Source organism: Sminthopsis crassicaudata, chromosome 1 (assembly GCF_048593235.1).
Source record: "Sminthopsis crassicaudata isolate SCR6 chromosome 1, ASM4859323v1, whole genome shotgun sequence".
NCBI lineage: Eukaryota > Metazoa > Chordata > Mammalia > Dasyuromorphia > Dasyuridae > Sminthopsis > Sminthopsis crassicaudata.
This window is the reverse complement of record NC_133617.1, coordinates 532,796,119-532,809,015: the sequence shown is the minus strand read 5'-3', so window position 1 is coordinate 532,809,015 and position 12,897 is coordinate 532,796,119. Positions and strand designations below refer to the sequence as shown.

General features: G+C 32.7%; 1 protein-coding gene across 1 annotated transcript; it reads left to right on the top strand.

Moving 5' to 3' along the window:
* The first annotated feature begins 907 nt into the window (after nucleotides 1–907).
* Nucleotides 908–1,456, top strand: LOC141555212 (interferon tau-like). The gene has a single exon (XM_074287925.1). The coding sequence runs from the start codon at nucleotides 908–910 to the stop codon at nucleotides 1,454–1,456; it is 549 nt and encodes a 182-aa protein (XP_074144026.1).
* The last annotated feature ends 11,441 nt before the right edge of the window (nucleotides 1,457–12,897 follow it).

The following is a 12,897-nucleotide window of genomic DNA, read 5'->3' as shown; positions in this document are numbered from 1 at the left end:
TGTTTATATAGAAGGAAGGAAGGAAGGAAGGAAGGAAGAAAGAAAGAAAGAAAGAAAGAAAGAAAGAAAGAAAGAAAGAAAGAAAGAAAGAAAGAAAGAAAGAAAGAAAGAAAGAAAGAAAGAAAGAAAGAAAGAAAGAAAGAAAGAAAGAAGGAAGGAAAGAAAAAGAAAGAAGGGAGGGAGGAAAGAAAGGAAGGAAAAAAGGAAGGAAGGAAAGAAGGAAGGAAAGAAGGAAGGAAGGAAGGAAGGAAGGAAGGAAGGAAGGAAGAAAGAAAGAAAGAAAGAAAGAAAGAAAGAAAGAAAGAAAGAAAGAAAGAAAGAAAGAAAGAAAGAAAGAAAGAAAGAAAGAAAGAAAGAAAGAAAGAAAGAAAGAAAGAAAAAGAAAGAAGGGAGGGAGGAAAGAAAGGAAGGAAAAAAGGAAGGAAGGAAAGAAGGAAGGAAGGAAAGAAGGAAGGAAGGAAGGAAGGAAGGAAGGAAGGAAGGAAGGAAGGAAGGAAGGAAGGAAGGAAGGAAGGAAGGAAGGAAGGAAGGAAGGAAAAAAGGAGGGAGGGAAGGAGGGAAGAAAGGGAAAGAGGGAAGAGAGGGAAGGAGGAAAGGAGGAGGGCAGAAGGAAGGAAGTTAGGAAGGAATGGAAAGGGTAAAAGAAAGAAAAAATGTAGTTCCTAAACAAAGCAAAACAACCAAAAAAAAAAAGCTTAATCTGTAAAACTTTTCCTAAGTATATTAAAAGAACCTTAATGACATCTTCCAAAAGAATGTAGAAACAATATAAAGGAAATTCCAGTCTAAGAAATGTCTCTCAGCACTATTTAAGAGAGTGGCTCTGAGGTTAGATAATTTGAGATACTGGAACAAAGGCTCACAGGTTACTTAGCTGAATCAACACCAAACTATCCTCAGTGTCATCATGACCTCCTGGAGGTTGTCAGTTGCTCTGGTTCTGCTCTGCTCCAGCACCCTCTGCTCCTTGGGTTGTGATCTGACTCAGAGCCTGCAGGAAGACTTTTCTCTTCTGAACCAAATGAGCACATTTCCCCTGCTGCCATGTCTGAAAGACAGAACCAACTTCAACTTCCCAAAGGAAGCCATGGAGAATAGCCAGCTCCAGAGGGAAAATGCTATAGCCATTGTTCATGAGATGCTCCAGGAAATCTTCACCATCTTCAGCCTGAATGTCACTCCTGCTGCTTGGAGTCAGACCCAGCTCAGGCAACTGCTCATTGGACTGGATCATCAGCTGGAACAACTGGAGCAGTATCTTGGGCAAGAGGTGGAGCAGGAAGAGCCTTTCTTGGGAAGTGAGAACCCCAGACTGGCCCTGAAGAGCTACTTCCAAGGAATAAGTCAATACCTGCAAGGCAAAGAGTACAGCCGCTGTGCTTGGGAGATCGTGAGGGTAGAGATCAGGAAGATCTTTTTATTTATGAATAAATTCACAAGAAATATCAGGAACTAAAGAAGAAATGGACTCCCAGTACACATTAGCTCCTTGATTAATTTCCTATTTATGAAAACCAAGTAGTCAGTCATTGGGAAAGATATTTCCCAAAAGGAATTGAAATACATCTGTATTAACCAAATTATTTTAAATCAATATGAGGACTGAAAGAGGAGAATCCAGAGAATTTTCTTGATAGAATTGAATTGTTTCAATGTTTTATAATTTGTATTTGTTTATGTTATTTATCCTGCTCATAATATTTATAATATTTATTTTTATCAAAGAAAATATTTATATAGTATTTATATTATCTAGTCCCCAGTGTTATATTTTTATATTAAAATTATTTTAATAAGAAATTATTTTATGTGCCTTTAATTACGAACTGTTTTATTTGTAAGATCTATTAATATATTTGAAAAACTTAATATTTTAATGGTATTGGAAAGCAGTCTGTGAAATTTTAGGCTTTGAACACTATCTCACACAAACTATTACAATTAGCTCCAAATGGATATAAGCCCTAGCGAAAAGAATTCATAGCATATTAAAGATGCTCTTCACAACTATGGATAAGGAACTTTTTTTAACCAAAAAAGGGATAGAAAACATCCCAAGAAATAAAAGTTAAAAGATTAAGATCAATTATTTCAACATAAAATTCATTTGATGTGCCCTTAGTTTCAAACTGTTTTACTAATAAGTATTCATGGAAAAACTAATAAATACTGCAGAGTTATAGATTAAAAGTGGAGTTCAGTTGGGGAAAGTAGCAAAGAAAGAAATATTGTTAAATTCACCACCCCTAACCCAGACTCCTAGAAAATGTATTACATTAAATCCTGATGGAAAAATCTAAGAAAAAAGTCATCATGAGTAATTTTCCAGCACAGTTTAGCATAGAGAAAGAGGGGGGAAAGCCTGTGCACAGTAGGGATGGAATCTGGCCAGAAATATGCCTTGGGAATGTTCTCCTAAGACAGATTCACATTAAAGCACAATTTACAGAATGAAGGATTAAGTGTCAACTAGCCACTTTTATCATATCCTATTCAGTTCCAGGTTACAAATCCAGAGTAAATTGAAGAAGGGATTTGCACTCAGGAATGGAATTCCAGAAAAGGAGTAGTAAAAAAAAAAACATGTAACATATTCATCAAGGAGATTTTTAGAAACAAGTAGCAGCAGTGTGGCTTAGATCTCTATGAGTGGAATGGAATCTCAATTTCAGCTGCAAATAGGACTCTCTCTGAACCAACAGAACTTTCCAACTCATTAGGTGCCCAATTCTACTATTATTCAAACCCAAACTCAGGTCAGGAACCTCAGCTCAGACTAGAGGGGCAAAAGCCGGACTTTGTCCTGAATCAGATCACTTTGCAAATATTGAGCTTACAAGTTTCTAGCCTGACTTGTCCCTGGGTACCTGGAATAACACAGTTTTACAAGAAAAAAGCAACAGTATTAGTATAGACTTCCCTTTTAGAAGAGCATAGATGCTTGTCCTAAAAGCGAGTCTGAAGTTAGGAAATGGGCTGGAAGAATAAGCAAAGAAAAAAGAATCTCACCATGAAAAGTAGGAAACAGAGATGGAAAGGGCATAAGCCAAGAAGAAAATTATCTTCAGAATATCCACAAGCAAAGCCTCAGAGAACAATACAGCTTGAGCTCAAAATCAACTAGAATTCCTGGAAGAAAGGAAGCAACCATTTTAAAGAAATTTTAAATGTTATTGGCTTCTGGAGAGTAGGAGCAGTTAGAGCTAAGATGATGAAGAAAGGCCACAAAGTTCCCTGAGATTTTCTCAGTTCCCTTTGGAAATAATATTGATTCAAACTTTTGAAAAGATTCTGGGGTAACAGAGCCTACAGGATTAAATGAAGCAATTTTCCAACTTAAGAGAGCTTGGAGGGACTTTTTAAAAAAGCCTGTTTTACTTGGGTAAATGGGGAACTCAATTCAGCACAGGTGCAGTATGGGCAATCTAGTAGGAGGCTCTTAGCCACAGTACTGATCATCAACTGAGACTCTGTCTCAGTAGGCCAGTGGCATAGTAGGCCATCATTGAAGCCTCCAGTCCTAGCACAAAGGGCAAATTGTCAGCTCCCAAAACCAAGCAACAGCAGGCATTAATACAACTCTAGGGCACTGAGCAAGCCACCACCACCTGAGGCCCCAGAATTGAACACCAATTATGCTGTCCATGTCCCCAAGCAAAAAACACTTGAGACAGTGCCCTCTATATTCCAGTAGCAGAGCTCAAAGACATGAAATAAGAAAAAAAAAAAAAAGAACAAGAAACAAAAAAGACCATTTATGATAGAAAGCTATAATGATGACAGGAAAGATCAAAACACTAACTCAGAAGAGTTGCCTATATGGGAAATTTCAAAGGATGATATAAATTGGTATCAGGACTAAAACGTCTTCTTGAAATAATTCAAAAGCTATTTTAAAAGTCAAATAAGAGAGAGAGAAGAAAATATGAGTAAAGAAATGAAATATATGTAAAAGAGTCAATAGCTTGAAAAAGAAAAAAATTGAGTGACAAAAACCAATTACTTTAAAAATATAATTGGCCAAATAAGGAAAAATCCATCAAAGAAAACAACTCCTTAAAAACTAAACTTATCCAAATGGAAAAGGAGGTAAAAACGCTAAGGGAAGAAAATCATTCATTAAAAATTAGAATTTGGTAATGAAACAATGATTCTATGCGACATAAAGAATCAAACAAATCAAAAGATGAAAATTTATAATACCGCATTGGCATTGGAAAAACAACCTGGAAAATAGATCAAGGACATAATTAATAATTATTAGATTACTAGAAAGCCATGATAAAAGGAGAGAGAGAGAGAGAGAGAGAGAGAGAGAGAGAGAGAGAGAGAGAGAGAGAGAGAGAGAGAGAGAGAGAGAGAGAGAGAAGTTAGTCAGTTAGTTCCTGGACAGCATCTTTCAAGATATTATTAAGGAAAGCTACCTTGATATCCTAAAACAGAAGATAAAATAGATATTAAAAGAATCCACTGATCATCTCTAGAATGCAATCCAAAAATGAAAACTCCAAAGAATATTATAGCTAAATTTGAGAATTATGTCAAAGAGAAAATACAAGCAGCCAGAAAGAAACAATTCAGATAGTAAGAAGTTCCAGGCAGGATTATTCAGAACTTAGCAGCTTCTATATTAAAAGATAAGATGGCTTGAAATATATTCTGGAAAGCAAAGGAGCTTAGACCAAGAGTTGATTACCAAGCAAAATTGATCACAATCTTTCAGTTAGTTATAGAAATTTATGTTATCCTATGGGAAAATAGGAGGAGAAAGGGAAAACAAAAAGAAGGAGGGTGATAAAAGTAAGTGCAGATTGAGTGAGGGCATGGTCAAAAGCAAAACATTAGTGAGAAATGGAAAGAAAAAAGAAAAGTATAAACAAGGGAGAAAATAGGATAGAGGGAAATACACAGGTGGTAATTGTAACTGGAAATGTGAATAGGATGAACTTTTCCACTAAACAGAATCAGATAACAGATTGGATAAAAAGTCAGAATCCAATAATATATTGTTTACAAGAAATAATCTGAAGAAGACAGACACGTATAGAGTAAAGGTAAAAGGTTGGAGCAGAATATATTATGCTTTAGCTGAAATAAAATAAAAGGCAGGGATAGGGATCCTGACCTCAGAAAAAGCAAAAGCAAAAATAAATCTAATTAAGAGGTAATGAAGGAAATTATATCTTGCTCAAAGATGTAGTTATGCAATGAAATAATATCAATATTAAACATATTTGCACCAACTGATAGTATCCAAATTCTTAGAGGAGAAGATAAGTGAGTTACAGAAAGAAATAGATTGCACAACTATCCTAATAGGGGATTTGGAACTCTCCCTCTCAGAATTAGGCAAATCTAAGAACAAAATAAACAAGAAATAAATTTAGGAGATGAATAGAATTTTAGAAAAGTTAGATATAACGGGCAGCTAGATGGAGCAGTGGATAGAGCACCAGCCTTGAATTTAGGAGGGCCCGAGTTCAAATCTAGTCCCAGACACTTAATACTTCCTAGCTGTGTGACCCTGGGCAAGTCACTTAACCCCAGCCTCAGGGGAAAAAAAAAAGTTAGATATGATAGACCCCTGAAGAAAATTTAAAGGGGATAGAAAGAAATTTAGCTTTTTCTCTTCCGTAAATGTCACATATACAAAAATTGATCATGTATTAGAGTATAAAAACTTCAAAATCAAATGTGGAAAGGTAAAAATATTAAATACATCCTTTTCAGATAAGATTGCAATAAAATTGCAAAGTAATAAAGATCCATGGAAAGACAGACCAAAAACTAAATGGAAACTAAACAAACTGATCCTACAGAATGAGTGATCAAACAACAAATCATAAAAACAATAATTTCATCCAAGGGAATGACAATAATGAGACAACATAACAAAATTTACAATATTCAGGCAAAGTAGTTCTTAGGGGAAATTTTGTATCTCTAAATGAATAAAACAGAGAAAAAGGAAATCAATGAATTGGATGTGAAAGTAAAGAAGCTAGAAAAAGAAAATTTAAAATTCTCAAGTATCAAATTAGAAATTCTGAAAAACAAGAGATTAGTAAACTTGAACTTAAGAAAATTATTGAACTAATAAAAAAACTAAGCTGATTTTATGAAAAAATACAATAAAATAGAGCTTTGATTAATTTGATTTAAAAAAGAAGGAAACTCAAATTACCAGTATAAAAAATTAAAAGGATAAATTCATTACCAATGAAAAGGAAGTTAAAACAATAAATAGGAACTATTTTGCCTAACTGTTTGCTAATAAAAATACCAATCTAAGTGAAATGGATGAATATCTATAAAAATATAAGCTGTCAAGATTAATAGAAGAGAATATGAAATATTTTAAAAACCCCATTTTAGGGGGAAAAAAAACAAACATTGACCTATCCATCAATGAATTTGTAAGAAAAATTCTCCAGAGTCAGATAATTCTACTAAATATTTAAAGGACAATTAATTCCAATACTATCTAAACTATTTGAAAATTTAGATTAAGAAGGAATTCTGTCAAATGACACAAATATGATGCTGGTGCCTAACAAGGAAGAACCAAAACAGAAAAAGAAAATTATAAAACAATCTTCCTAATATTAATTATTTATTATTTAGTTACTAATTTTATTTACTTAATTAATAATTATGAATGAATACAAGGGATAATGTTGTAAAAAAATTACTCATGCATATGTACTGTCAAAAAATTATAATTATAAAATTAATTTTAAAAAATAAAATAAAATAACTACAAACAATATAAAACATTTAGGAGTAGACCTGCCAAGACAAATCCAGGAACTATATAAACACAATTACAAAACATTCCCCCCACAAATAAAAGTCAGATCTAAATAATTGTAAAAATATAAATTGTTCATGGGTAGGCTGAGCTAATATAATAGAAATGATGATTCTACCTAAATTGATTTACTTATTCAGTGCCATACCAATCAAACTAGAATTAGAAAAAATAATTTAAAAAATTCACCTGGAAGGAAAAAAGTTTAAGAATATTGAGGGAAGTAATTAAAAAAAAAAAAAGGCAAAGAAAGGTATCCCACCCATACCAGATCTAAAATCATATTATAAAAAAGCAATCATCAAAACTATTTGGTATTAGCTAAGAAATAGAGTAGTGAATTAGTGGGATTACATAAAACAGTAGTAAATGACAATATAGCCTACTGTTTGATAAACTCAAAAACTCCAGCTTCTGCAATAAGAATTTACTTTTTGACAAAACTTCTGGGAAAACTAGAAGGTAGTATGGCTGAAACTAGGCATTGACTAATATCTAACATCTTCTACCAAGATAAAGTGAAAATGGGGACATGATTTAGATTTAAAAAGTTGATATCATAAACAAATCAGGAGAGCAAGGGATAATTTACCTATCATACCTATAATCAAATAGGAGATAGAAAACAAAATGCCAAATGGATAATTTTGATTACCAAAAGATTTAGCATGAATAAAGCCATTGTAACCAAGATTAAGAGGGAAATAGAAAGCTGGGGGAACAAATTTTAAAGTTAGTATTTCTGATATAGGTCTCATTTCTCATGTAGAGAATTCATATTCATAAGAATACAAGTTATTCTTCAATTAAAAGGATATGAACAGACAGTTTTTAGATGAAGAAATTAAAGCTATTTATAGTCATATGAAAAAATGTTCTTATTACTATTGATTTTAGAAGTACAAATTAAAACAACTCTGAGGTACCATCTCATGCCTTGTAATATAGGCTACTATAACAGAAAAAGAAAATGATAAATGTTGGAGAGTTTGTGGGAAAAATGGAACAAAACGCTTTGTTGGTGGAGATGTGAACTGATTCAACCATTCTGGAGAACAATTGAGAACTATAACAAAAGGACTATAAAACTGTGAATACCCTTTGATCCAGCAAAACCAGACCTAGATCTGTACCTTAAAGAGATCATTTAAAAAAAGAAAAAGGATCCACATGTACAAAAATGATTATAACAGCTTTCTTTGTTATGGTAAAGAATTGGAGATTAAAAGATGGTGTCTGGAACCTTTTTTTGGCCATAACTTCTAGGTAGCTCAATGATTTTTGAATTTTTTTCTCTCTTCAGCTGCTATTCCAGACACCATATTTCAGGAAAACTTAAAACTGTCCAGATCTCCAATGATGGACAGAATCACCTACACCCAGAGAAGGAACACTGGGAAATGAGTGTAAACTGTTCGCAGTTTTGTTTTTCTTCCCAGGTTATTTTTACCTTCTGAATCCAATTCTTCTGGTGCAACAAGAAATTCATTTCTGCACACATGTATTGTATCTAGGATATACTATAACATATTTAACATGTATGGGACTGCCTGCCTTCTAGGGGAGGGGGTAGAGGGAAGGAGGGGGAAAATTCGGAACAGAAGTGAGTACAAGGGATAATGTTGTAAAAAATTACCCATGCATATGTACTGTCAAAAAAAAGTTATAATTATAAAATTAATAAAAAATAAAGTAAAAAAAACTGTCCAGATATCTTAAAAACACAGTATAAAGTGAAAATAAAATCAACTAGTCATCTTCTCAATGACTCCTCAATATGACAAGTATCAGAAACATTATTGCCAAAATTCAGATCTTCCAAGTAAAAGAAAAGTAGCATAAGAAATTATTAATTTAAGTAATAAAGAGCCAGCCACAGGCAAAATCACAGATTTTTTTAAATAGCCATCACTATGAAAAGTTGAGAGCTTAGACTATTATAGTCAAAAGAAATACATTTATAGCCAAAAATAACATCCAGTAGAACTGAATAAAATTTGAAAAGAGAACATTCATTTGAAAAGAATGAAATAAAAGACTGGAAATTCCAGATTAAAGAGAAATATAAAAGAGTAAATGCAAACAAACAATGATAAAGGGCAAAAGTAAAGTGCTTAGCTTCTAATGTGAGGAGACTAAACGTGTCTTTCTAAACCTCATCAGCATCAGGTGTTATGAAGGGAATCTAATTAGACAGATGGTATGAGATGGTTCTTGATAATTGATAATTAAAAAAAAAATAAGGGAAGAGGAACACACTGGGGCAGAAGGAGGGAAAGGAAAGTTTGGGAAAATCCTCTCGCATAATCTGGCATTACATCTATACAAACAAGAAGGAAAGGAATGAGAAAACAGTTCAACAACTTATGATGTTTAAATGTGATAAAATACTGTTATGCTCTAAGAAATTATGAAGAGAATAGATTCAGAGAAACCTAGGAAAATGAGTAAACTGTTAAAAGATTGAATATTATATACAATGAAAAGAATATTGTAAATACAAACAGCTTTGAAAGACTTAGGAACTCTGATTAGTATGATGGCCAACTATACTGCCAGAAGACTAATGATAAAACATGCTATGTAGAGGCATAAGACTCAGAGGATGGAATAAGATGTATGTGTACAGACATGGAGAATGTAAAGGTATGTTTTGCTTGATTGTAATGTGTGTGTTTTTTTCAATTGGGGAAGAGAGGTAGATTTTTGTTGATTGAAAAAAAATAAAGTTTAATTTTTTAAAAGTTCCATAGAGGACTTGGCTCTTTTTTTTTTTTTTTTTTTTTTTTTTTTAAACATTGAAGTGATTCAGGCCAATTTCAATAGATTTGTGATGGAGATAGATAGCCATTTGCATCCAAACAAAGGACTATGGTGACTAAATATAGATCAAAACATCAAAACTTTTTTGTTGTGGTTTACTTGCTTTATCATTTTTTCCTTTTTTATCTGACTTTTCTTGTGCAGCATGATAAATGTGGAAATATGTTTAGAAAAATTACACATGTTTAATCTATATTGGATTGCTTACTGTCTAGGGAAGGTGGGTAGGAGAAAAAGAGGGAGAAAAATTTGGAACACAAGGTTTTGCAAGAGTGAATGATGAAATCTATCTTTGCATGTATTTTGAAAATAAAAATTATTTTAAAAAGATAAGTTTTATTGAACAGAATAGAAAAAGTATATTCTAGAAATGGTTATGATTTTAAAAATAAAAGGCATCAATAAAACTTTAAAAAATATGTTATCATATAATAAAAATAAGTGAGTTAGGGCAGATTCCTAAAAAAAATGCTATAGATCATATTCAATGCAATGACTACTTTAAAACACCTATTACATGCTAAATACCAAATAACTAATTTAGAGATATAAAATAATATAATCTTGCCCTCAGAAAACTTCTATTTAGAAGATAGATACATTTGATTAAATAAATATGATCCAAAATAGTATGAGATAAAAAGCAAAATAGAAAACCAAAACTTATTAATAAAAATTTGATAAAGCAGAGATTATTATCTACTAAGAGACTTAGAGAAAGCATTACAGAAGAGATGGAACTTGTACTGAGCCTTGAATTTAGAAAACAATTTAACAAAGAACAAACTGAAGGAGATTTTAGCAGATCTGGTTGCTGACATATAATGGAAGTTCAGCTTGAAGAAAGTTCTGAAAAGGAACTAGAATTATATAAAGCAGTGATATCACGTTTGGATAGAAATGGGGCCCACTAACCTATACATAAGGATCTCTTTGGGTCTCATAGTAACTTAACATCTATGTTCTATTATACCTTTATTTATTTTGTTATATTACCCAATTACATTTTTTGGCAAGGCAGTTGGGCTTAAGTGATGAGCCCAGGTTCACATAGCTAATAAGTGTTAACTGTCTGAGACTTAATTTGAATTCAGGTCCTCTTAATTCCAAGGCTGATATTCTATTGACTACATCTTCTAGCTGCTCCATTCTCAATTAGTTTTTAATCTGATTCTGGACAAACCCATGTATTTGACATCCCTGATATAAAGTATCAAAGATAAGATGGAACTAGACACCGGAACTCCAATTTATGTAATTTGTAACTTATTATATTAGCAAAAGAGAACTCAATGATCTCTTACTTGCAAAACCAATGACTTTTTCAGTTCTTATTTTTTTCTGCATTGTTTGACATCATTGACCACTATTCTACACCTGGATACTCCCTTGTTCCATGAATCCTCTGTAAGTATTGTTTTGCTTCTTCCCTTTCTATCTCCAGATCTCCTGTCACATCCCTGAAGTTTTTTTGGAGTAGAGAAATGGCAATACACATGTCTATTTTAGAAGCCATTTGAATTCCAACTTGGAGGAGAAGACACTTGCTTCAGGGAGATCAATTAGGAATAGTTCAGATAAGAAGAGATATTGGCAGTTAGTGTTGCAGAAATCATGGCTACTGAATAATTGATATGGTGTAAATCAAGCTAACAGAACTGAATCAATGCCAGGGAGTGAGTGAGGTCAAAGATAAGTTCTAGACACCAAATCCAAGGGGTGGGGAAATAGGAATAAAAGGCAATTGGTTTAGGCAGTTTTAGGGGGAGGGATGATAACAAGTTTAATTTTGGTTACGTTGAATTGGAAGTGTCAAGGATTATTCATGTGAAGATGTTCAGCAGAAGACTCCAAAAAAACTGGAGTTGGATATATAGAACTGAAATAACTCTAATAAGATTTAACAAGGGGTCTGATGGAGCCAGCTCTAAAGGTCTTGCAAAAACTGTTTAATTTTCAGTACAAGCATTTACAACATAAAATTTAGCAATCAATACAAATCAACACTTGATTTATTGTTTTATTGGTTGTCTAGACTTAAGAAAGTGATGGTAATGCAGGTAAAGCTTGAAAGCATATGTACATACATTTAGTAGGTGGAAAACAGGGGAGATCAAACATTTACTAGCTTTTCTCTAAATTGTTCTATTTTTTTTTAATTACTCAAGTTCAGTAGAAATGGAATAGAATACTCAAGAATGAAACCATCATCAGACTGAGGCCTACTAACTCTTAGACTAATAACAATAATTAATAACAATAATAACTCACATATTTAACCTTTTAAAGTTTTCAAAGTTTAAGTTTTTTATCTCAGTTGAGCCTCTCAGCATTCTGAATATATCCATAAAAATTAGAAAATGTATAGGAAGAAGACAGAGTCAAGGGCACTTAGGGAAAACCTGCATGGTGGCTAGGGATCAGAGAGGAGACATGGGAGATAGAAAGGGAAGAAGCAAAACAGTGGGGAATAAATAATCACACAAAACATATAAAAGGAGGGAGTACTGAGGATTAGAACAGTGGCCAAAGATGTCACAATGCAGAAAAAAAATGAAGACTGAAAAAAATCATTGGTTTTAGCAACTAAGAGATCATTGAGGACATTGAAGAGCCCCAGTTTAATAAAATGTTAACAAAAGAAATCTGGGGACAATAAGAAGGTGATTTGGACTTCTTTCTAGACCTCAGTTTCTTAACATGTAAAATGAGTGGGTCTGTTTAGATAGAATCTAAGATCCTTTCCAGATCTAAATCTATGAGCCTCATTAAAGAAAGAGGTTTCTAAAAGGTTACAGAATAGAATTTTGCATCATATTTTGGCTACAAAGGGCAATTTTAAAAATCAGTTCAATTTAGTAGGTTTGGAGCAGATTTACTGACACCCCATTTATGGACCCCTTATGAGAATGATTTAAATGCATAAATGAAAATATATGACATTACCAAAGAAACTGACATTATAGAAATACAATTATCAACATATTTAAAAAGCAAGTTCATTGACTCTAAATTAAGAACTCTCTGTTCTATGACTTCCCCTGATATATATAGCTATATCAGCCTGTAACTATTAATACTGGAATTTTAGGAGGAATTCATCAATTTTATAATGGCATAAGTTTTACCAAAGTTTTTTTTTCTTTCTTTCTTTCTTTTTTTTTTAACCAATTTGTTTTACTTGTTTTACTAACAGGTTCTATATTGAGAAGACCTTGAGAATTTAAAGTGTCACTTGGTGAGCTTTACCATACCAAAAAAAA